We start from the raw sequence: 20,466 nt of genomic DNA on the forward strand, positions 1-20,466 counted from the left end.
ATGAAATAAAATAATAAAATAAATAAAAATTTTAAAAATTTTAAAAAAATGAAATAAATAATAAATAATAAAAAAAAATTAAAAATTTAAAAAAAAAATTAATAAAATAATAAATAATAAAAAAATTTAAAAATTTAAAAATTTAAAAAAATGAAAAAAAAAAAAAAAAAAATTAAATTTAAAAAATTTAAAAAATAATAATAAAATAATAAATAATAAAAAAATTTAAAATTTTAAAAATTTTAAAAAATGAAATAAATAAAAAATAATAAAAAATTTAAAAATTTTAAAAATAATAATAAAATAAATAATAAGAAATTTTAAAATTTTAAAAAATAATAATAAAAAATTAATTGAATAAATCGACGGATGAGATCAAGAGATGTCTTGATCTTCATCAACGGTCGAGATCATTTTTACATGGATCATTCGAACTAGCCGTTGGGATCATTTCCTTTATATAGGGTCTTAGGTGGTCATTTCAGATTCATTCGATCTGTGAGTCAGATACTGAAGAAGCTCTCTTGTAAATCTGTTTCTGGTTAATAAAGGAAGACTTTGGGGTCCATATCTTGCTGGTGTTACTCTCTTGGAATGCTATGAGATCATTTCATTTTCTGCATATGTTATTTTCAGCCATTAATAATAGCTTTTCGTAGAGTATTGTGAGCACAGGTATCTTGTTCACTTGCTGGGGTTTGGGTGCTGTTAGGGTTTCTGAAGTAATGGCAGGTATCTCCATTACTGTTTGAGATCTAGCAGCATTTTTGCCCTCTTTGTTGACGGTTGTTTTGAGCTGTGCAGAAAACATTTTCTGAAGGAAATTTGTGGGCATTCGGGGAAGTTCTCGGCTGAACCAGCCAACTCCCGCAAGCATTTTTTTCGCTGAGCCCAGTTGGACTTGATCCTGGGTCTATCATTCGGTTTATTTTTCTAAGTTTGCATGAGAGATTTTCTGAAGTTCTTCACAGTGACGATCTGAAATTTCTGTTCTTTAAAATGTTTTCCGTGCTTATTGTTGAATCTGGCTGTTAAGGGGCCAAATCTGTAAATTAATTAGCTGATCTAGGGTTTTAATTTTTGCTTTATGCAGTTTTTTATTAGGGTTTAAAGTTTTTTTTTTTTTGGTTTCATATTAGCACATTCATCTTTTCGAAGTTTTTTTTTTAATCGCTGGATATCGTTTTGGTCATGTGATTTAGCTGATGATAGATGGTTGCTGTCCATGGTCCATGTTCCTATATCATTAAACAAGTAATCGTTTCTACATCAATCTCTTAAGGCACTGGTCTGCTCAATTAATCAAATCCATCGCGTCCTTTTTATAACGTATCTCGTGTCTCCCAACCAACTGGTCGACAGTTGGTCTCATCATCTCACAGGGACTACCCCCCTTAGCCGCGGGAGACAGGCTTAAACGGAGGGATCGGGGATCAGAGTGACAGCCCCCGGTCTGAGCGTTGTCGTGTCAATCCGCGCGACAACATTTTTTGGCGCCGTTGCCGGGGACAGAGTTTTTCTGTTCCTGGAGTTTCATCGACATTCACCTTATCATCTTTCTCATCTCTCATTTTGAGCTGGCAAATTCAACCTTTTGGGTTATCATTTGGATCTTTTATTGCTTTATTTTTCGCCATATCAGTAGCATCTCTTCGGTCTGTTTTTTGTTTGGGTGGCGACTCCACTTTCTCATTTTTCCCAGACAAGAAGCTTTCCTCATATCTGCTTGTGGTTACTTTTTGGATCCTAGAATCAGATTCATTGTTCAAGTGGCGACTCCACTTCTCTCATCTCTTAATTTTCTTCAGCAGAAATCTCTTTCTATCATCCATTTGATCCTTCATTGTTCATCATGGATTATTCATATAAACCATGTCATTTTACTGATAATCTCCATGATCTTCCGAAAGAGGCCGTTGGTAAATTATTTAAGTTCTCGGGTGGTGATTCGGTCACTGTTGAACAGCATTTAAACAGGTTTACTTGTGTAATGATCTTATATTGTAGATTTCCTCAATATAATCATGAAGATTTCAAGATGCGTCTATTTGTCCATTCTTTAGAGGGTGATGCCTTGAATTGGTTTAATAATTTTCCTAATGATTTTTTCACTTCTTTACAAGACATTCTCAATGCTTTTAAAGATAGATATGATAGTCCAAACAGCTTGCCTTCTGCCTCTAAAATTGTGCAACAGAATGAAAGTAATTTGATAAGAGGTCCAGCTGAAAGATCCCAAGACGATTCATCATGTCAGAATGTGTCATCCACCGGAAATATTGCAGATCAAGTTCATGATAGTGAAAAATCAGGGACAAATGACAATGAAAGGGAAGAGCAAAAGCAAATTTTACGAAATCTAATGATGCTGGTAAGGAATATGGAAATCAACCAAACTAATTATGTCAATGATGTGAAAACTTTATGCGCCCACCTGGAAAAACGTAATAGGGAGATTGAGGTCACGCAAAGTCACCATGCTAGAGAAATTGAGGCCATGAAAACTAAATATGAAACAGAAATTGGAAACATGCATAGCAAGATGTCAGTCTTAGAAGAGAATATGGTGACCATTAAAGCTGATCATGATAGGGAAATTGACTCTATGCAAAACAATTTATTAACTATGGATGAGGAAATGACTATCATAACGTTCAATCATAACAATCAGTTGGCTGACATGCAAGCGAATCATGAAGAAGAAATAAATTTCATGCAACATTGCTTGATGGACATAAAAGAAAAGAATGATAAAGTAATAAAACACATGCAAGAGCACCATGCCATACAAATCAGTGCTATAAGGGATGAATGCTCTAGACAGATAAATGCCATTAGAATACAGGTTCAAAGGTTTCAACAATTGGAAGATAAGAGAAACCAGCAAACATCAACAGATCAGGAGTCTTCTCATTTGCTGCAACAAGATTCATCTTATTATTGGGAGGTTGTTGATTCGATTGAAAGATGGTTGATTGAGGGTGATCCAGACAGACTTAAGAATGATAAAGATCAGATGCAAGATGAAGAAAGACATAGCACGCATATCTTACATACTTCATCTGATAGCTTTGAAACAGAAAGTACCAGGTCATCAGTAATTCAACCAGCCAGAAAGAAAAAGCGCAAGAGAAAGAAAATGAGAAGAAGATTTGATGCATCAGACGGCCGCAAGCAGCTTGATTTTCGGATAGGAAAGAGTCCTACCATATGCAAAATGGGACATGGCACATCCAACAAGCAGCCGACAGATTTGCCTGAAAGCAGGCAAATGCTCAGTATGCACTATATTGAACACATCTGATGTCGTAGGGCATCCTTTGTATCGTATTTCTAACCCTACTCCTTGTTTTTTCCGCATTTTCGTTTCTGCTTTAGATAGTTAATAAATGAAGAGCTTGTATCTTTATTGTGCTTAATGTATATGATGATTTTGGATGGACGCTACTTATTTTTGTGTTATATGGATGCAGATTCTGGATTCTCACATTCCTGCAAGCAACAACGTGTCCCCAAGTAGAGCCAGATGTTGACCTCTACTGGTCAACTTCCCATGCAATACACCCTCTTTGCTTGGCAGAAAGGGGTAGCACCTGAACGACGTGTCCGTGCCAGCCTACAGTCATCAGCAGCTTGATCATTTCAATTGTAAACCCAGTCTGCATGTATGAATTGTAAATAATCTAAGCAGATCAGAGTCATGTATGTAAAATTGCCTAGGTGGACCTAATTTTCTATGATAATCTGTCCCGGAAGGTTTTTCGTCTCACCGATCCATGGATCGGCAGAGTTTTCCTTCAAACCTGACCCCAAAGCCGGGATGGATTTTGTCATTAGAACTTTAGGAGAATCCTATTGTGTTAATATGCTAGATTATAGTTGTGTCGCAGAACTGGGTGATTTATGAGGGTCTGTGTTAAGTGGGCTTGTCCCCTTGAGATGTAAGTTGTAAAAGTCATGATGTAATGTGTCTTGAGGGTCGAAAAATGTTTTAAATCCCCTCGTGAGTCCTAAGTCCTAGGTCCTGGGTGATGTTTCCAAAGGTTTAGTTCGATGATCCATTTAAAAAATGAAATAAAATAAATAAAAAATTTAAAAAAAATGAAATAAATAAAAAAAAATAATTTAAAAAAATGAAATAAAAAAAAAAAAAAATTAAAAAAAAAAATTAAAATTTAAAAAATAATAATAAAATAATAAATAATAAAAAAAATTAAAATTTAAAAAATTTAAAAAAATGAAATAAATAAAAAATAATAAAAAATTTAAAAATCTAAAAAAATGAAATAAATAAAAAATAATAAAAAAAATTTAAAAATTTAAAAAATAATAAGAAATTTAAAAAATAATAATAAAAAATTAATTGAATAAATCGACGGATGAGATCAAGAGATGTCTTGATCTTCATCAACGGTCAAGATCATTTCTACATGGATCATTCGAACTAGCCGTTGGGATCATTTCCTTTATATAGGGTCTTAGGTGGTCATTTCAGATTCATTCGATCTGTGAGTCAGATACTGAAGAAGCTCTCTTGTAAATCTGTTTCTGGTTAATAAAGGAAGACTTTGGGGTCCATATCTTGCTGGTGTTACTCTCTTGGAATGCTGTGAGATCATTTCATTTTCTGCATATGTTATTTTCAGCCATTAATAATAGCTTTTCGTAGAGTATTGTGAGCACAGGTATCTTGTTCACTTGCTGGGGTTTGGGTGCTGTTAGGGTTTCTGAAGTAATGGCAGGTATCTCCATTACTGTTTGAGATCTAGCAGCATTTTTGCCCTCTTTGTTGACGGTTGTTTTGAGCTGTGCAGAAAATATTTTCTGAAGGAAATTTGTGGGCGTTCAGGGCAGTTCTCGGCTGAACCAGCCAACTCCCGCAAGCATTTTTTTTGCTGAGCCCAGTTGGACTTGATCCTGGGTCTATCATTCGGTTTATTTTTCTAAGTTTGCATGAGAGATTTTCTGAAGTTCTTCACAGTGACGATCTAAAATTTATGTTCTTTAAAATGTTTTTCGTGCTTATTGTTGAATCTGGCTGTTAAGGGGCCAAATCTGTAAATTAATTAGCTGATCTAGGGTTTTAATTTTTGCTTTATGCAGTTTTTTATTAGGGTTTAAGGTTTTTTTTTTTTGGTTTCATTTTAGCACATTCATCTTTTCGAAGTTTTTTTTTTAATCGTTGGATATCGTTTTGGTCATGTGATTTAGCTGATGATAGATGGTTGTTGTCCATGGTCCATGTTCCTATATCATTAAACAAGTAATCGTTTCTACATCAATCTCTTAAGGCACTGGTCTGCTCAATTAATCAAATCCATCGCGTCCTTTTTATAGCGTATCTCGTGTCTCCCAACCAACTGGTCGACAGTTGGTCTCATCATCTCACAGGGACTACCCCCCTTAGCCGCGGGAGACAGGCTTAAACGGAGGGATCGGGGATCAGAGTGACAGCCCCCGGTCTGAGCGTTGTCGTGTCAATCCGCGCGACAACACCCCCCTTGGCTTTAGCTAGGAGAAAGCCTAGATGGAGAGAGTTGGGATTAGGTGACAGCCCCTTCTCTGAGCTTTGTCACCAAGGCCACACCTTGTGGGTTGAGGATTTTTCCCACATTAACTTAGGTGTGTAAGTGAGGCGCAACAGGACAATCCCTAAACTCTGCTACAGAAATTGACCAAGAAACCCACTGAATTCTGACTCCAAGAAAGAGAGGGATGAGCCACCTCAAGAATTGACCGAACTGCTCAGGAAAATAGCTAAATTATGTCTCCAATCTACCTTAGGAAACCCTTCCGAACTATGTTTCAGGGGCACCGACTTGTCTTAGGAATCTTCAATCTGTCATGGAGTATAAACAACCCTCTAAATAGCCTCACAAAACACATGAATTCTGCTTAGATGATCTTTGTCCAACCTCAGAAGATCTCGATCTTCCTTAGCAAAGTTGTCTCTATTTTGTTTCAAAACAAACTCACATAATCTTAACCTCAGATAGACTCAGTCTACCTCAAGTAATTAGTCACTATTTTTCCATAGAAAATACTCACATAGCCTCAAGAAGGGGGGGCCAAATCCTGTCTCAGAGCTAGGCTACAAGGTCGAACTAGCCTCAGAAATGTCCACCAAGAATTTGCCTAGAATGAACCCACAATTCTTCTACATAAAGCTAATCTGCCTCAAAGAAGGGAGCAACAATACCTTTCTGAAGTGCCTTAAAGAATATGTTGTGTGCCAGAACAAGGGAAAATATTCAATCCTCAAACCAAACAGAATAGCTCCAATGACCTGTGCCAGAACAAGGAAAGGGAAACTAGATAGGGTGGGATCACCTCCACCGAAACTAGTCAAAAAGAGAAAGGGGTCTTAAAACCATCAGAGCCCTAGGCTCAAAAAAAACAGAGACAAATTAATCCAATCCAATGATGATCAAATGATTGTAACTCTCTTGTATTTATAGATTTTATTGTGGAACTTTTCCCTCCCTAATTAATTGAGAGTGGTTCATGGCAACCCCTACATAGGGATTTTTGCCCTAACTACCCCAAAACTTACCCCATGTTGCCCAAACATTGGGTAATTTGAGGTTTTCCCCTTTATCAAAAACTATAGCCTATAGTGATTAATAGGCTACTTCATCCCTTGGGCAATTAATCTATAGGGGACGTTACAGTCCCCTCTTCCCAACAATGCTTGTCCTCAAGCAATGGCATGTCTGGGTGTTGCATAATTTCCACTTCAAATTTTCAGAATAGCAGACTTCCTTTCACCCTTACTGGTGTCAGATCAGCACCCCACTTTTCTTCTTGTTGCCCCATAATCACATTGTTGGTTGATGATGCCACCATGCAAGAATTGTTGCTTATACCCTCCAAATCATAGGTGAGTTATAGGCAATAAGTACAGTTATGTGTTATTGTTGAAATAAATTTTATGTTAGCTGAAGTTTTTGCTCTCATCATAGTAAGTCTTCAAAAGGTTGTAGGAAGTTAATTTCCCTTTTGGTGGCATTAGATTTACAACCAAACTCCACAAGTCGTCCATATTTTTCTATTGTCTTTACTTCATTCAGAGGTGACCTCTTTTCATCTTTTAAGGTGTTGTCTTCTATGCATGGTTGGGATATTAACAACCTCTTCCATGTGCAAGTGAAAGGCCCATTAACCTATTAGGATCATTGACAACATAGCTCCATGCCATTTTGCAATTACTTGGCCATGGCAGGAGTGATTTGGCAACCTGTTGTACAATCATAGCATTTTTTCCACTTTGAAGTAAACTAAAAAACACTCCCACCTCTCCCCTTTTTGTAACTTCCATTATCTTGATACATTTTGCAGCACATAGGACTATAGTAACATTCTAAGTATTTTGTGCAACAAGTATTTCATAACAAAATGTGGTACCTAGCTCAAATGCATGAGGTAATTTTGGAAAATTTGGGGAATCAGCTTCATGGTTCTGTCATTTAGCAGCTTTTGCTACCAAACTCTTTCCATGCTTCCGGCAGGTAACATGTCTTGTGTTCCCCTCTTTAATAAGGTTGTCATGAACCTCAGAGAAATTGCTCACTACAACATGTTTTTCTTTGTCAATTTTGTCCTCAGTGTTTGGCCTGCTTTGCGCCATATTTGTGCAATCCCTTGCTTTAGGGGTAAACTCTCGTGTGACATAGCTAGTTTGTTGGGTGTGATCCCACATAGCTTTTTTTGAGTGTAGATTGAGTGACAAAAGATATTTAGCCTTCAAAGAAAATGATTCCATCTTCCACCTGGTACCTATCATCGCGGAGGAGTCTGTCCAACAATTCGCAATCAAACTTACTACAGTAATCTACTAAGAGGTAGGCTCTCCAATCTCTCAAGAATGTGCATATGTCATGTTCAATGTCTTCTTTGCCTTCCAGCATATAAGGTTGCAAACTATTATGTGACGAATTGTTCAAAGTTGTTATAACAGTTTTAATGTTTCCTTGTGTGTGTGAGCTCTACTGGACAAGCTTATGCAGGTTGTCTATCCACAAATTTCCCGCTAGGCCCATATGGTCCCAAATCACATTTTTTGAAGTGTTTGATTTTTGTCTCTAAAACAGCACTATGTTGCAGACTATTATCTATGACTACCATGCCTTTATCACCCGCATTTATACACAGAGAAGCAACACTGCCATTTGATGACCCTCAGTATTACAATAAGAATGATGAAACTCCTGAGGGACTCAACTTATCAACCCCGGGTTCGTACAAACTTAAGAGGTATCAGCACTATATGTGCAGCAAGCAATATATTTTACTTTGGTTAATGTGATGCAACTGAAGAGAAGCTAAAATGCATAGAGACCACTTTTGCTATCTAGGCTACAGAAAATACTCAAAAAACTAATGAACAACAAATAGACCAAATCAGATTGCAAGAAAGGAAACAAAAGAAAGCAATCCCTATTCTATCTATAAAAAAGAAAATGACAAAAGGTAACCCTAATCTAATTGCAGAAAGGTAAATGACAAAAAATAAACCTACTTTGTTTTGCAGGAAATAAATCTATGCTAACTGCAAGAAAGTAGATGACAAGAAAGAAACCTATGCTAATTGCAAGAAAGCAAAGAAAATCATTTCAAGGATGTTGGAGACAAATCAATCCTACTCTATGTTGCATGATATGTGTATTTGCAACTGAAATAAGACATACAAAGTTCAAACAGAAAACCCTAATTGCAGAAAGAAAACTACAGCTACTAGGGTAAAGTTTCTAAGGGGTCTTTGAACCTCTAAAATCCATCTCCAGAGTCTAATGAACGTTGTAATGGGATAAGGAATGACAAACAAGCTTTAGGTGCAAATTTGAAGGCATTATAAGGAAATCTGCAAACTGCTACAGGATGGCTCTGTTTGCTACAGGGAACATCTGAGAGCAATTTTATGAGGTCTAAATGTGGTCTGAGGGGTGAAGAAGGTGGATGAAGGTTGTGGAAGCGTAAATAAGTCCTTTCCAAGCTCAGGTACACCCAACGAATTAGTTTATGTGAGAAATAAGAAAATTTGGAGTTTCTTGTAGCTCGTCTAGACTCTAGACAGAATTCAGCATACTAGGAGGTTGCAAAAATGTATAACAGTGAGTGAAAAGATGATGTTGTGAGTGAACTAACCAAAATGATACTATCTATGCCTATGAAGCAATACCATCTATCTGAAAGCAAAATGCATGGTTGAATAATAAAAGCATAGTGCATAAATGACTGATAAATTACTAATTGCAAGGACTAAAATGGCAATGTTGACCTCTACTGGTCAACTTCCCATGCAGTACACCCTCTTTTCTTGGCAGAAAGGGGTAGCACCTGAACGACGTGTCTGTGCCAGCCTACAGTCATCAGCAGCTTGATCATTTCAATTGTAAACTCAGTCTGCATGTATGAATTGTAAATAATCTAAGCAGATCAGAGTCATGTATGTAAAATTGCCTAGGTGGACCTAACTTTCTATGATAATCTGTCCCGGAAGGTTTTTCGTCTCACCGATCCATGGATCGGCAGAGTTTTCCTTCAAACCTGACCCCAAAGCCGGGATGGATTTTGTCATTAGAACTTTAGGAGAATCCTAGTGTGTTAATATGCTAGATTATAGTTGTGTCACAGAACTGGGTGATTTATGAGGGTCTGTGTTAAGTGGGCTTGTCCCCTTGAGATGTAAGTTGTAAAAGTCATGATGTAATGTGTCTTGAGGGTCGAAAAATGTTTTAAATCCCCTCGTGAGTCCTAAGTCCTAGGTCCTGGGTGATGTTTCCAAAGGTTTAGTTCGATGATCCATTTAAAAAATGAAATAAAATAATAAAATAAATAAAAAATTTAAAAAAATGAAATAAACAAAAAATAATAAAAAAAAAAATTTTAAAATTTAAAAAATAATAATAAAATAATAAATAATAAAAAAATTTAAAAATTTAAAAAAATGAAATAAATAAAAAAAAAAATTAAAAATTTTAAAATTTTAAAAATAATAAATAAATAATAAATAATAAAAAAATTTAAAAAATAATAAAAAAATAATAAATAATAAAAAAATTTAAAAATTTAAAAAAATGAAATAAATAAAAAATAATAAAAAAAAAAATTTAAAATTTAAAAAATAATAAATAATAAGAAATTTAAAAATTTAAAAAATAATAATAAAAAATTAATTGAATAAATCGACGGATGAGATCAAGAGATGTCTTGATCTTCATCAACGGTCGAGATCATTTCTACATGGATCATTCGAACTAGCCGTTGGGATCATTTCCTTTATATAGGGTCTTAGGTGGTCATTTCAGATTCATTCGATCTGTGAGTCTAAGACTGAAGAAGCTCTCTTGTAAATCTGTTTCTGGTTAATAAAGGAAGACTTTGGGGTCCATATCTTGCTGGTGTTACTCTCTTGGAATGCTGTGAGATCATTTCATTTTTTGCATATGTTATTTTCAGCCATTAATATTAGCTTCTTATAGAGTATTGTGAGCACAGGTATCTTGTTCACTTGCTGGGGTTTGGGTGCTGTTAGGGTTTCTGAAGTAATGGCAGGTATCTCCATTACTGTTTGAGATCTAACAACATTTTTGCCCTCTTTGTTGACGGTTGTTTTGAGCTGTGCAGAAAACATTTTCTGAAGGAATTTTGTGGGCGTTCGGGGAAGTTCTCGGCTGAACCAGCCAACTCCCGCAAGCATTTTTTGTTGAGCCCAGTTGGATTTGATCCTGGGTCTATCATTCGGTTTATTTATTTGATTTGCATGAGAAATTTTCTGAAGTTCTTCACAGTGACAAATCTGAAATCTTCGTTTCGTTAAAATATTTCCATTCTTATTGCTGAATCTGGTTGTTAAGGGGCCAAATCTGTAAATTAATCAGTTGTCTTAGGGTTTCAATTTTCTCTGATCTAGGGTTTCAAATTTTTTGCTTTATGCAATTTTTATCAGGGTTTAGGGTTTTTAGGTTTCATTTTATCACATAAAAAATTTGGAAAATCATTTTTGCCAGTTTCAGTTGTTTTTCATGTTATATCTTAAGATCTGAATTTTTCAAGTCGAGATGCGAATATGATATCTAGTTAATGGTCTAGGATTCTCGTGGTGGTTTAAAGCATTTATCTTTTTTCAAAATTCTCAGTCGCTGGATATCGTTTGGTTATGTGATTTCACTGATACCTTTTGATGACAAATGATTGTTGTTCACGGTTTATTTTTCTATATCTAACAAGTAATCATTTTAACAATAATCTCTTAAGGCACTGGTCTACTCAATTAATCAAATCATTTTAGTGCTTTTTATATCGTATCTCGTGTCTCCCAATCAACTGGTCGACAGTTGGTCTCATCACCTCACAGGGACTACCCCCCTTAGCCGCGGGAGACAGGCTTAAATGGAGGGATCGGGGATCAGAGTGACAGCCCCCGATCTGAGCGTTGTCGTGTCAATCCGTGCGACAACAGGGAAAAAAGATGAGTTTTTGAATTTTAAATGAAGATCATTACTGCATGAAAGAATATCTATTTTTAAGTCTATCAGAGCAAAGTACATAAACAAACTTAGAAAGAAGCTTATTCATTAACTCTACAAAGACAATACTTTTTCAAAGATGAGATTTGCAGAAAAACGTAACAAAGCTATTTGCATATTGAGTAAATGTACAAAAAGGGGACTTGAACACCTGGGTTGGGCCCTAACCCAAGGACACTCATGCCCCTTCAAGAAAAATCATATTGGCAACAAAAGAGTATTTTTCATTAATCAACAAGAGTGTTCATACATGAAACATGACAAACTGAAATCACAGGCAAGGAAGCTTTTCTCTATTGCTGACTATCTTCTCCAAAAATTTTGAATCCCTATTGGGATACTAAGGCCCCTTATTTATACAAAAATTGCTTGAGGGGTAGACTCCCCGAAGAGAGGATTGCTTCCCTCCAAAACCCCTAAAAATTTGGATTCAGTTCCCTGGTGTCCTTGCAGCTACGGGGAGGTGATAAATGTCCTTGAGTCAACCGAGTCTTGTTCATCCTTTAGCAAGGGGCAAGCCCCATAATCTTCTCTTGTTGGACTCCTGCGTGATCTACATAAGATATGCTCAATATCCTACACAATTAATGCATTAGGCACACAAGATATGGCAATTATCTCTTAACCCTCCTAAGAACATATTAAAGTTGAAAAAGACATTATCAAGTGCAGAAGGAAAGGTTAAATATTCCTAAGGATGGTTAGATGGGCCTTAAATTGTACCTATTTGGGAGGCCCATCATACCCCTACTGAAATTTTTACTCGTTCTCAAAGCAACCTAGTCATCTTGTTGCTTTTCATTCATTGCCTCACTGGCTTGCCTAACATCCCAAGTTGTTTCAGATGTGGTAGCCCCGTCTGGATGGAACCCTACATTCTCATCAATTCATGTCCACTCCTTGTTTTCCTCTGCTTGATCCTAATGCTTTTGTAGGCCCAATAGTAAAGGAGGACTGAAGTTGAGCCGTATTGACCACACTTTGTCAACAATCCAAGGAAGTAGGGTACAAAGATGTGAAGAAAAATTTTCAAAGTGATTAGCCAGCACAGCCATATCATTGTAAACCCAATTTTTGCAAGTTGTATTGTAAATGATGCTAGTATGACCATCTAATTATGTAACAACACATAGGTAAGCCTCTGATTTTGGCAAAGAATTTCATCCTAGGAAGTTTTTTAACCTCCCCAAATTATGTGTGTTTGTAAACACGGATAATCGGCAAAGTTTTTCTTCCAGCTTAAACCCCAAAGCTAGGGTGGAATTCGTTGACAAGGTCTTAGGTGAGTCCTAGTGTTATATCGAGTCTATTGTAAAGGTGTGTTTACTAGTTTAGGAATAATTTTAGCACATTGGCTAAATTATTTTATTACAAGCACATTTGGTTTCATACTAGATCATATTGTGTCGCGGAATTGGGTAAATTATTGAGGGTCTGAATCTAAATGTGTATTTCCCTTTCATGGGTTGATATTGTAATAATTTGATGTAAAAAATATTTTAGTGCATGGTTACTCATAGTTAGACACCATGTTAAAATATTTGAGGGTTAAAAAAAATCATTCAATCCCCTCTAGTGTCAATTAATTAATTTTTCTAGCTAAGTTAAATAAAAAATCCTAAGACAGAAAATTAATTAATTTTGAGTCAAAAATTATTATAAAGAAATTAGTTTCTCTCCAAATGGAAAATAATCAAAAATTCGTGGGTCAAACAGAAGTCAATTTTTGGAGGTCCCCCACCAAGGGAAAAATGGATATTTTAAGAAAATATGAGCCCTTGGAGCTTGGTGGTTAAGTCAAAGTCAATTTTTTGAGTAAATTAATCCAAAATATTAATTTTTAGATTAATTAAAAGTAGGTTTTAAGAAAAATTCGAATTTTTCCACAAAATTGAAAATTCAATGGTGGAGATTAAAAAATGATCAAAATATTTTTGATGGTCGAAATTATTTTAACGAGGATCAAGCCAACTAGTCGTTATTTTCCACTTTGAGGGGTTTCTCTATATAAAGAAGCTATTGAGCTTCTATTTGGTATCTTTGGAGGATGTAATTCTTGAACACTGTTATTGAATTGTTGCTCTACTAGGAACATTATTTTATCATAATAGAAAGGCTTTGGGGTTCAGTTCATGGTGTTCTTTTGTTGATCTGTGGTATGTGTTAACTATATGTGATCCTATATTGTGTTGAATACTGTTTAAAAAAAAAAATTGTTATTGAAAGAGTACCAATAACAAATTTGTTAGGTGGATACCAAGATTGAAATGGTGCATTTTAACTTGTATTGAAAGAAGAAGGATAGCTCATATCTTGCTGATATGGTTTACGGCCTTGTGGCCTTTTCTGGTTAACAAAGAAAAGTTGCTCCATGCCTCCTTCTGCTCCTTGATACACCACCTTTAAACTTGGCAAAGATGGGCATTTGTCAGTTGAATGGTTCTCTTCACACACAGAGCATATTTCTAACATTTAATTGGCACTCATTTCCAGGGTGCCTCTTGGTGCATCTAGGGAAAAATATGACTAATGCGCTTTCTGCTTCCTCTTATTTTTTCTTAATCTGCAATGTGTCCATTTGTAGGGAAAAAGTATGTGAGATTTCTATTTTAAAATCCTCTAACATACCTCCCATTTCATTCTTAATGGTTGAAGTAGAGGATGAAGGACTTACCAAGCCTTGGCTAGATTTACCTCTTTTTTGTCAGCTCTAGAATGGTTCTTGAACCTTTTTTTGATGTCTTCATAATTGATTTGATAAATATCTCCAGTGGCCAACATATTGAGGGTATCCATTAGATCTTCTCTAACCCCCTGAGCGAGACTAGGTTTGAATTAATCTGGATCAAGAGTGTAGTTATGTGCCCTCCTATAGCTTGGCTGAAATATTTATTCATAGTCTTCTAGAGATTCATCTAGCCCTAGGGTCATTCTAAAGATTTCCTCCCTTGTAACTCTTGCTCTGCAATAGTCCATGTATTTGGTGTTGAATGCTTGTTGCATCTGTTCCCATGTAGTGGTATTGCCTGTTTCTAAACTCATGAACCAACGCAAGGCTACACCCTTGAGGGTAGAAGGTAACAATTTGAGCTTTTGCTCATTTGATGTATAATCATATATCCTGCAGACTACAACAAATTCAAAATGAAAGTGTCAGGGTCCTCAGAATCCATTCCATGGAAATGTGGAAGCACAGTGGGGCTGATATTTTTCATTTTAGATTCCCCATTTGTCTCCCTAATAGGAAAGACTTCAAGGCGTCTATTTCCAAAATATTCTTAGTGGGTGATGGAGGTTCTTCTCCTCCTATAGGCTCCTCAAAAATCCTTGTTTTCCCACTTAACAAGGCCTCTATATCCCCTGTAGACATAGTGGGAGGCCCACAATCAGCAAGTGAAGGTTGCTTGTTTGTAGGTGTGAGGGTTTTAGGTAGAAATTTTGTTGAATTATCCCTAACTCTACGAGGCATGAAATAAAAGATTTTTTGTGTTTTCTTTTTAGATAGAAACGTCGATGCAACTTTTTTGTTTTTTCCAGGAAATGAATAAACTTAGAATAGAAAACAGTACCACCTACTTTGACACCTCCCTGGCAATGGCGCCAAAAAGTGATGGGCCTCAGTATTACAACAAGAATGTTGAAACACCTGAAGGACTCAACTTTAATTATCAACTCGGGGTTCGTACAAACTTAAGGGGTATCGGCACTATATGTGTGGCAGGCAATATATTCTACTTTAGTTGATGTGACGCAATTGAAGAGAACCTAAAATGCATAGAGAGCACTTTTGCTATCTAGGCTATAGGAAATACTCAAAAAACAAATGAATAGCAAATAGACCTAATCTAGCTTGCAGGAAAGGAAACAACAAAAAGCAATCCCTATTCTATCTACAAAAAAGCAAATGACTGAAGGTAAACCTAATCTAATTGCAGAAAGGTAAATGACAAAAAATAAACCTACCTACTCCGTTTTGCAGGAAAAAAATCTAGAAAAGTAGATGACAAGAAAGAAATATATGCTACAGGATGGCCCTGTTTTGCTACAGAAAACATCTGAGAGCAATTTTATGAGGTCTAAATGCAGCCTAAGAGGTGAAGAAGGTGGAGGAAGATTGTGGAAGGGTAAAAAGGCCCTTTCCAAGCTCATGTACACCCAATGGATTGGTTTATGTGAGGTATAGGAAAATATTGAGTTTCATATAGCTCATCTAAGCAGAATTCAGCTTACTGGCAGATTGTAGAAATGTATAATAGTGGATGAAAACATGATGTTGTAAGTAAACTAAATGCATTAAAACAACACTAACTATGCCTATGAAGCAATACCATCTATTTGAAAGCAAAATGCATGATTGACTGATAAAAGCATAGTGCATAAATGACTGATAAATTACTAATTGCAAGAAGTAAAACGAAAGAAAGGATGAGTTGAATTTTAAATGAAGATCATTACTGTATGAAAGAAGTTATTTTTGAGTCTATCGGAGCAAAGTACATAAACAAACTCAGAGAGAAGCTTATTCATTAGCCCTGCAAAGACAATACTTTTTCAGAGATGATATTTTCAGAAAAATATAACTAAGCTAAATCCGTCGAAAGTAAACGTACAAGAAAGGGGCTTGAGCACCTAGGTTGGGCCCTAACCCAAAGGGACTCAAACCCCTTCAAGAATAATAAAACTGGCAACAAAAGAGTGTGTTTCATTAATCAACAAGAGTGATCATACAGGAAACATGACAAACTGAAATCACAAGCAAGGAAGCCTTTCTCTATTGCTGACTATCTTCTCCAAAGTTTTTGAATCCCTACTAGGCTACCAAGGCCCCTTATTTATACAAAAAGTGCTTGAGCAGCAGCCTCCTTGAAGAGGGGACTGCTTCCCTCCAAAATCCCTAAAAAGTTGGATCTGGTGCCCTTGCAGCTATAGGGAGGTGAAAAATGTCCTTGAGCCAACTGAGTCTTGTTCATCCTTTACTAGGGGGCAAGCCCCATAATCTTCTTTTGATGGACTCATGCGTGATCTGCATAAGATATCCTCAATATCCTGCACAATTAATGCATTAGGCACACAAGATATGGCAATTATCTCTTAACCCTCCTAAAAACATATAAAATTGAAAAAGACATTATCAACTGCAAAAAGTAAGGTTAAATATGCCTAAGGATGGTTATATGGACCTTAAATTGTACCTATTTGGGAGGCCCATCATGCTTTTCATGGGATGCAACGTTTACCTGTATATCCTACAATATATCTGTGTTCAACACTTTCATTTGCTACGGTTACATTCTAGCTGGTAGAGATTCTTATAATTTCCATCTCACCATCACCTAAAGACTTTGCTGCTTCAGATGCATCATTTGCTTTCAACAATTTCCTTAGTTGTTGGATACCCCCTTCACCAAGAATTTTATCTTGAACCTCCACTTTACTCTTATTTAGATCTATATCAAAATTTTGAACTAGATGTCTGAAAACCTTCTCGCCTTGCCCTATAGAGATGACAGCACCCTAATCTTCATCACTTTAAAAAAGGTTCTTATCATCAGTCGACTTTTTGACAACTATTTTTTTCTCCTTAATATCCTACTTAACCTTTGTTGTCTGTGTATAATTTCTATTATGCTTTCTATTGTCCAACATCTCAGGCTTAGGAATTCTCCTTGGGAGATCATGATTCTCCCTTAATGATCCTCCTTGTTTCTTTATGGAATCATCTACAGAAGGTATTTCATAGTTCTGGTCATTACAGGTTGTTCTATCTATGCCAATTTTTTGTAATTCTGAAAATACATTTATATCTTCACATTATATATAGAAAAGAGTTACGATGATTCATAGCATTATATATAAAAGAGTAACGACAATTTTTAGCAATATATATATAGTATAGCTTTCAAAAAATTTAGTACATCGAACTTAATATTGAATTTTATTTTCAAAATTTTAATTGTCAATTTTTTGTTGAACTTTAAAGTCATCGAACTCGCACACAAACACGAACTAGGTGACGTAGGATCTAAGTTAAGCTCCCTCCTTTATTCATCCTTGAAAATCGTAAAGTAGCTAGCCCAATCCTCTAAGATACAAAAGTTAGTCTACCCTAGTCCCTGAAGCTAAATCTGATTCAAGCCTCTTTGAACCTCCCATCAAGCTCTTTTGAGATGGCGTAAGCTAAGCTCACTCCCTTGTCCCATCTTTCAAAATTTAAGGACACCTAGGTCAACCCACTAGAGCACACAAGTTAGTTTGCTCTAGTCTTTGAACCTAAATCCACTCCATTTCTCTCCAATTGTGTTGTTCCTTGACCCCATATGCCCCCAAAAATATATTGGCAAGCTAAGGCACTAATCTTCTATCCTCCATCACCGTTTTTTCCTTGTAAATCATTTAAATTGTTTTGTTGGGGTTTACTATACTAGCAATTCCTTGGTTGTGTGTGCTTGGGGGCCTTTCACTTTGAACTCAAACTTGGAAATTACCCAAAAGAACCCCTAGAAATCCTATCCATTTTAAACCCTAATGGTTCAATCATTTGATTGGTGGTATTTGAAGTAGAAGCCTTTGGGGGCTCTTGACTTGACTTAACTGGCCTATTAGATCCCTAAGATCTACTAGGGAGAACCCCCCTTGAGCTGGATGGAGGAGAGCTGGCCAAAAGTGAAAAGATAGTTGGTGAGGTCACAGTTGGCCCCCTTCTTGAGTACACAGGATCCCACATTTGAGCTTTTGGACTTTATCTCAAGAAGTGAAAGATTTTTCTGTAACAGTGACTACTAAGGTCCCTGAGGATTCATAACAATGCATATCTCAAAATGCAGTGGTTGTGGATACTCTTGTGCAATGAAATAGGTAAATTCAAGTTCTAGAAGCTGAATTCTCAATGTTAAGGAATACAGTTTGTGGCCTTAGTAAAGGCTCCCACTCAGCTGCCTCAAATTATAGAATGTCAGTGAATTCTGCCACTGGTGATTTTAAGGAAGAGGAAGCTGTTCATCAAATGATTGAAGACATTGACTTGGCCAATCATGAATCTCACCCCCCTAAAATCAATCAAGATGAAGCTCTCAGCAAGCATGTTTTCAATTAGTATTTCATGCTGTGTAGAACAGTATTAATTGTAAGTTTTTTTTATAGAGTTTACATGAGCAGAAGCTTCTGAAATCCTCTGTGAAAGATAATTTGGATTTTTCTGTGGCCCACACATAATGCTTGATAGTAATGCTGTTCAGAGTGACTGCAGCTTATTTCTAATCTGTATTTAAAAAAAAGGTCAGGATGATTTAATTATCTGTATTATGCCCCATATCTCGTATATGGTGAAAATTTGTTGGACTATAGCTTTGGAAAATCTCTGTCCACTAGGCATTCCAATTATTTAAAAAAGCCTGGGTATGCACCAGAATATGAATATAGTTTCTCGAAAAGTAGAACCTTAAATTATAAAATCTTTGCATTTGGCAACATGCAATTCAAATTGATAAACATTTTGAAATTTTCACTACAATTTAAATCCCAAGATGCCCATCAACTTGTTGTAAGATTCCAATAATGAATGGTTCTTCAATCTCAGCCACTGTACCTGAAACCTACTTAGAAGTGCCACCTTGATATCAGGGTAATCAGAATACCGATCACAAATGACTTCATAATGCTGCTTTGCCAAAACAATTGTAGGTGCTAGAACCATTGCTTGCTTTCCTGCTGAAACCACATAGAATATAGCTCTTAAAGCAACTTCTGTTTTACCAAAGCCCACATCGCCACATATTAATCTGTCCATTGGTGTTTCTCGCTCAGTCAAATCTTGTTCAACATCTAAAAAAGCCTGTCAAATTACCAAGACAACAACCTATTAAACTTCCTCACATTATCTACATCTCAAACCAACATAACAAAACAGTAAATGAAACAATAGATACTACATAGCCAAACTGCAAATCCGATTAAAAAAAAAGAGCTTATACGTAGAGTAGTAAATGCGGATTGGACACTAATTCAAAGGCTATTTATCTTTCACTTTGTTTGGTCCGTCGCCTTTGATCACAGCTTTATAACTTCAAAGCCAGGTTTTCATTAGTAATATATTCAAACATTGCAAGGTCTATTATTGAAATACCTAAATTTGAACCTATAGAACATAGGAATATGCTATATTTAGAAGGAAGAGATCATAACCACAGTAAACACGAATAAACTCTTATATGTGAAAGACATGACAAGTGCTTATCAAGATCATATCTAAATTTGTAAAAAGAATTATTTGAATGAACCTAAATTGCTTCTCCACTATTTTTTTACTAATACAAAGAATCTAATGCGTTAATGTTTAAACAATCAGAATTCTTCAAACGGTGTCATATTTTGATTCAACAAAGTGCAATTTGCAGCATTTACTTCATTTCATATTCTATCCAGCAAGTAGATTACTCTGTAGCAACACAATTACATCCATTTTGGTTTTCACTCTCTACGGTATCAAAGACCTAAAGAAGACTATTTTGACTTGCTCATGTGTAATATTCCAAATGAAAAAACACCGTAGATAACAGAAGCAATGAACTAGCTACAGCTACTAAATTCAGAAATGCACAACCATACACATTTGAACATGAAAATATGGGCAAAAACTCTGATTCATTGTATTAATTCTGATAAATATGAGTACAATAAATGAGATCAAAGGAACTTGGGCTTGCTACTGCAAGCTATGGCAAGAACCCAGGTTGGAATTGTGATGCCTAAGAGCTGGAATGACTCCATCACAAAGAAAACCTCTGCGCTGACCCAGAAAATTACCACCACTGTTGTTGTAGGTGCACTGAGATTTTGGCCTTCAGATCTGCTCTAAAAATTCTGCAAAATTAAATGTAGGCTCTCCACACCGGCTCCAACCAAACCCAGAAATACCTCACAGACCCAAGCGGTGGAAATG

The 20,466-nt window shown here is 36.0% G+C and overlaps 1 protein-coding gene across 1 annotated transcript in view; it reads right to left on the reverse strand.

The window, feature by feature from the left end:
- The window catches only part of LOC149200278 (DEAD/DEAH box helicase), a 418,917-nt gene that overhangs the window by 297,896 nt on the left and 100,555 nt on the right, over positions 1-20,466 (reverse strand). Inside the window, exon 3 of the mRNA XM_089402651.1 lies at positions 19,114-19,359. Within this exon, the coding sequence (XP_089258777.1) occupies positions 19,114-19,359 (246 nt within the window). The remainder of the gene's footprint in view (positions 1-19,113; positions 19,360-20,466) is intronic.

This window comes from Pinus tabuliformis, chromosome 2_1 (genome assembly GCF_031772625.1).
Source record: "Pinus tabuliformis cultivar Carrire ecotype Pingquan chromosome 2_1, CPIR1, whole genome shotgun sequence".
NCBI lineage: Eukaryota > Viridiplantae > Streptophyta > Pinopsida > Pinales > Pinaceae > Pinus > Pinus tabuliformis.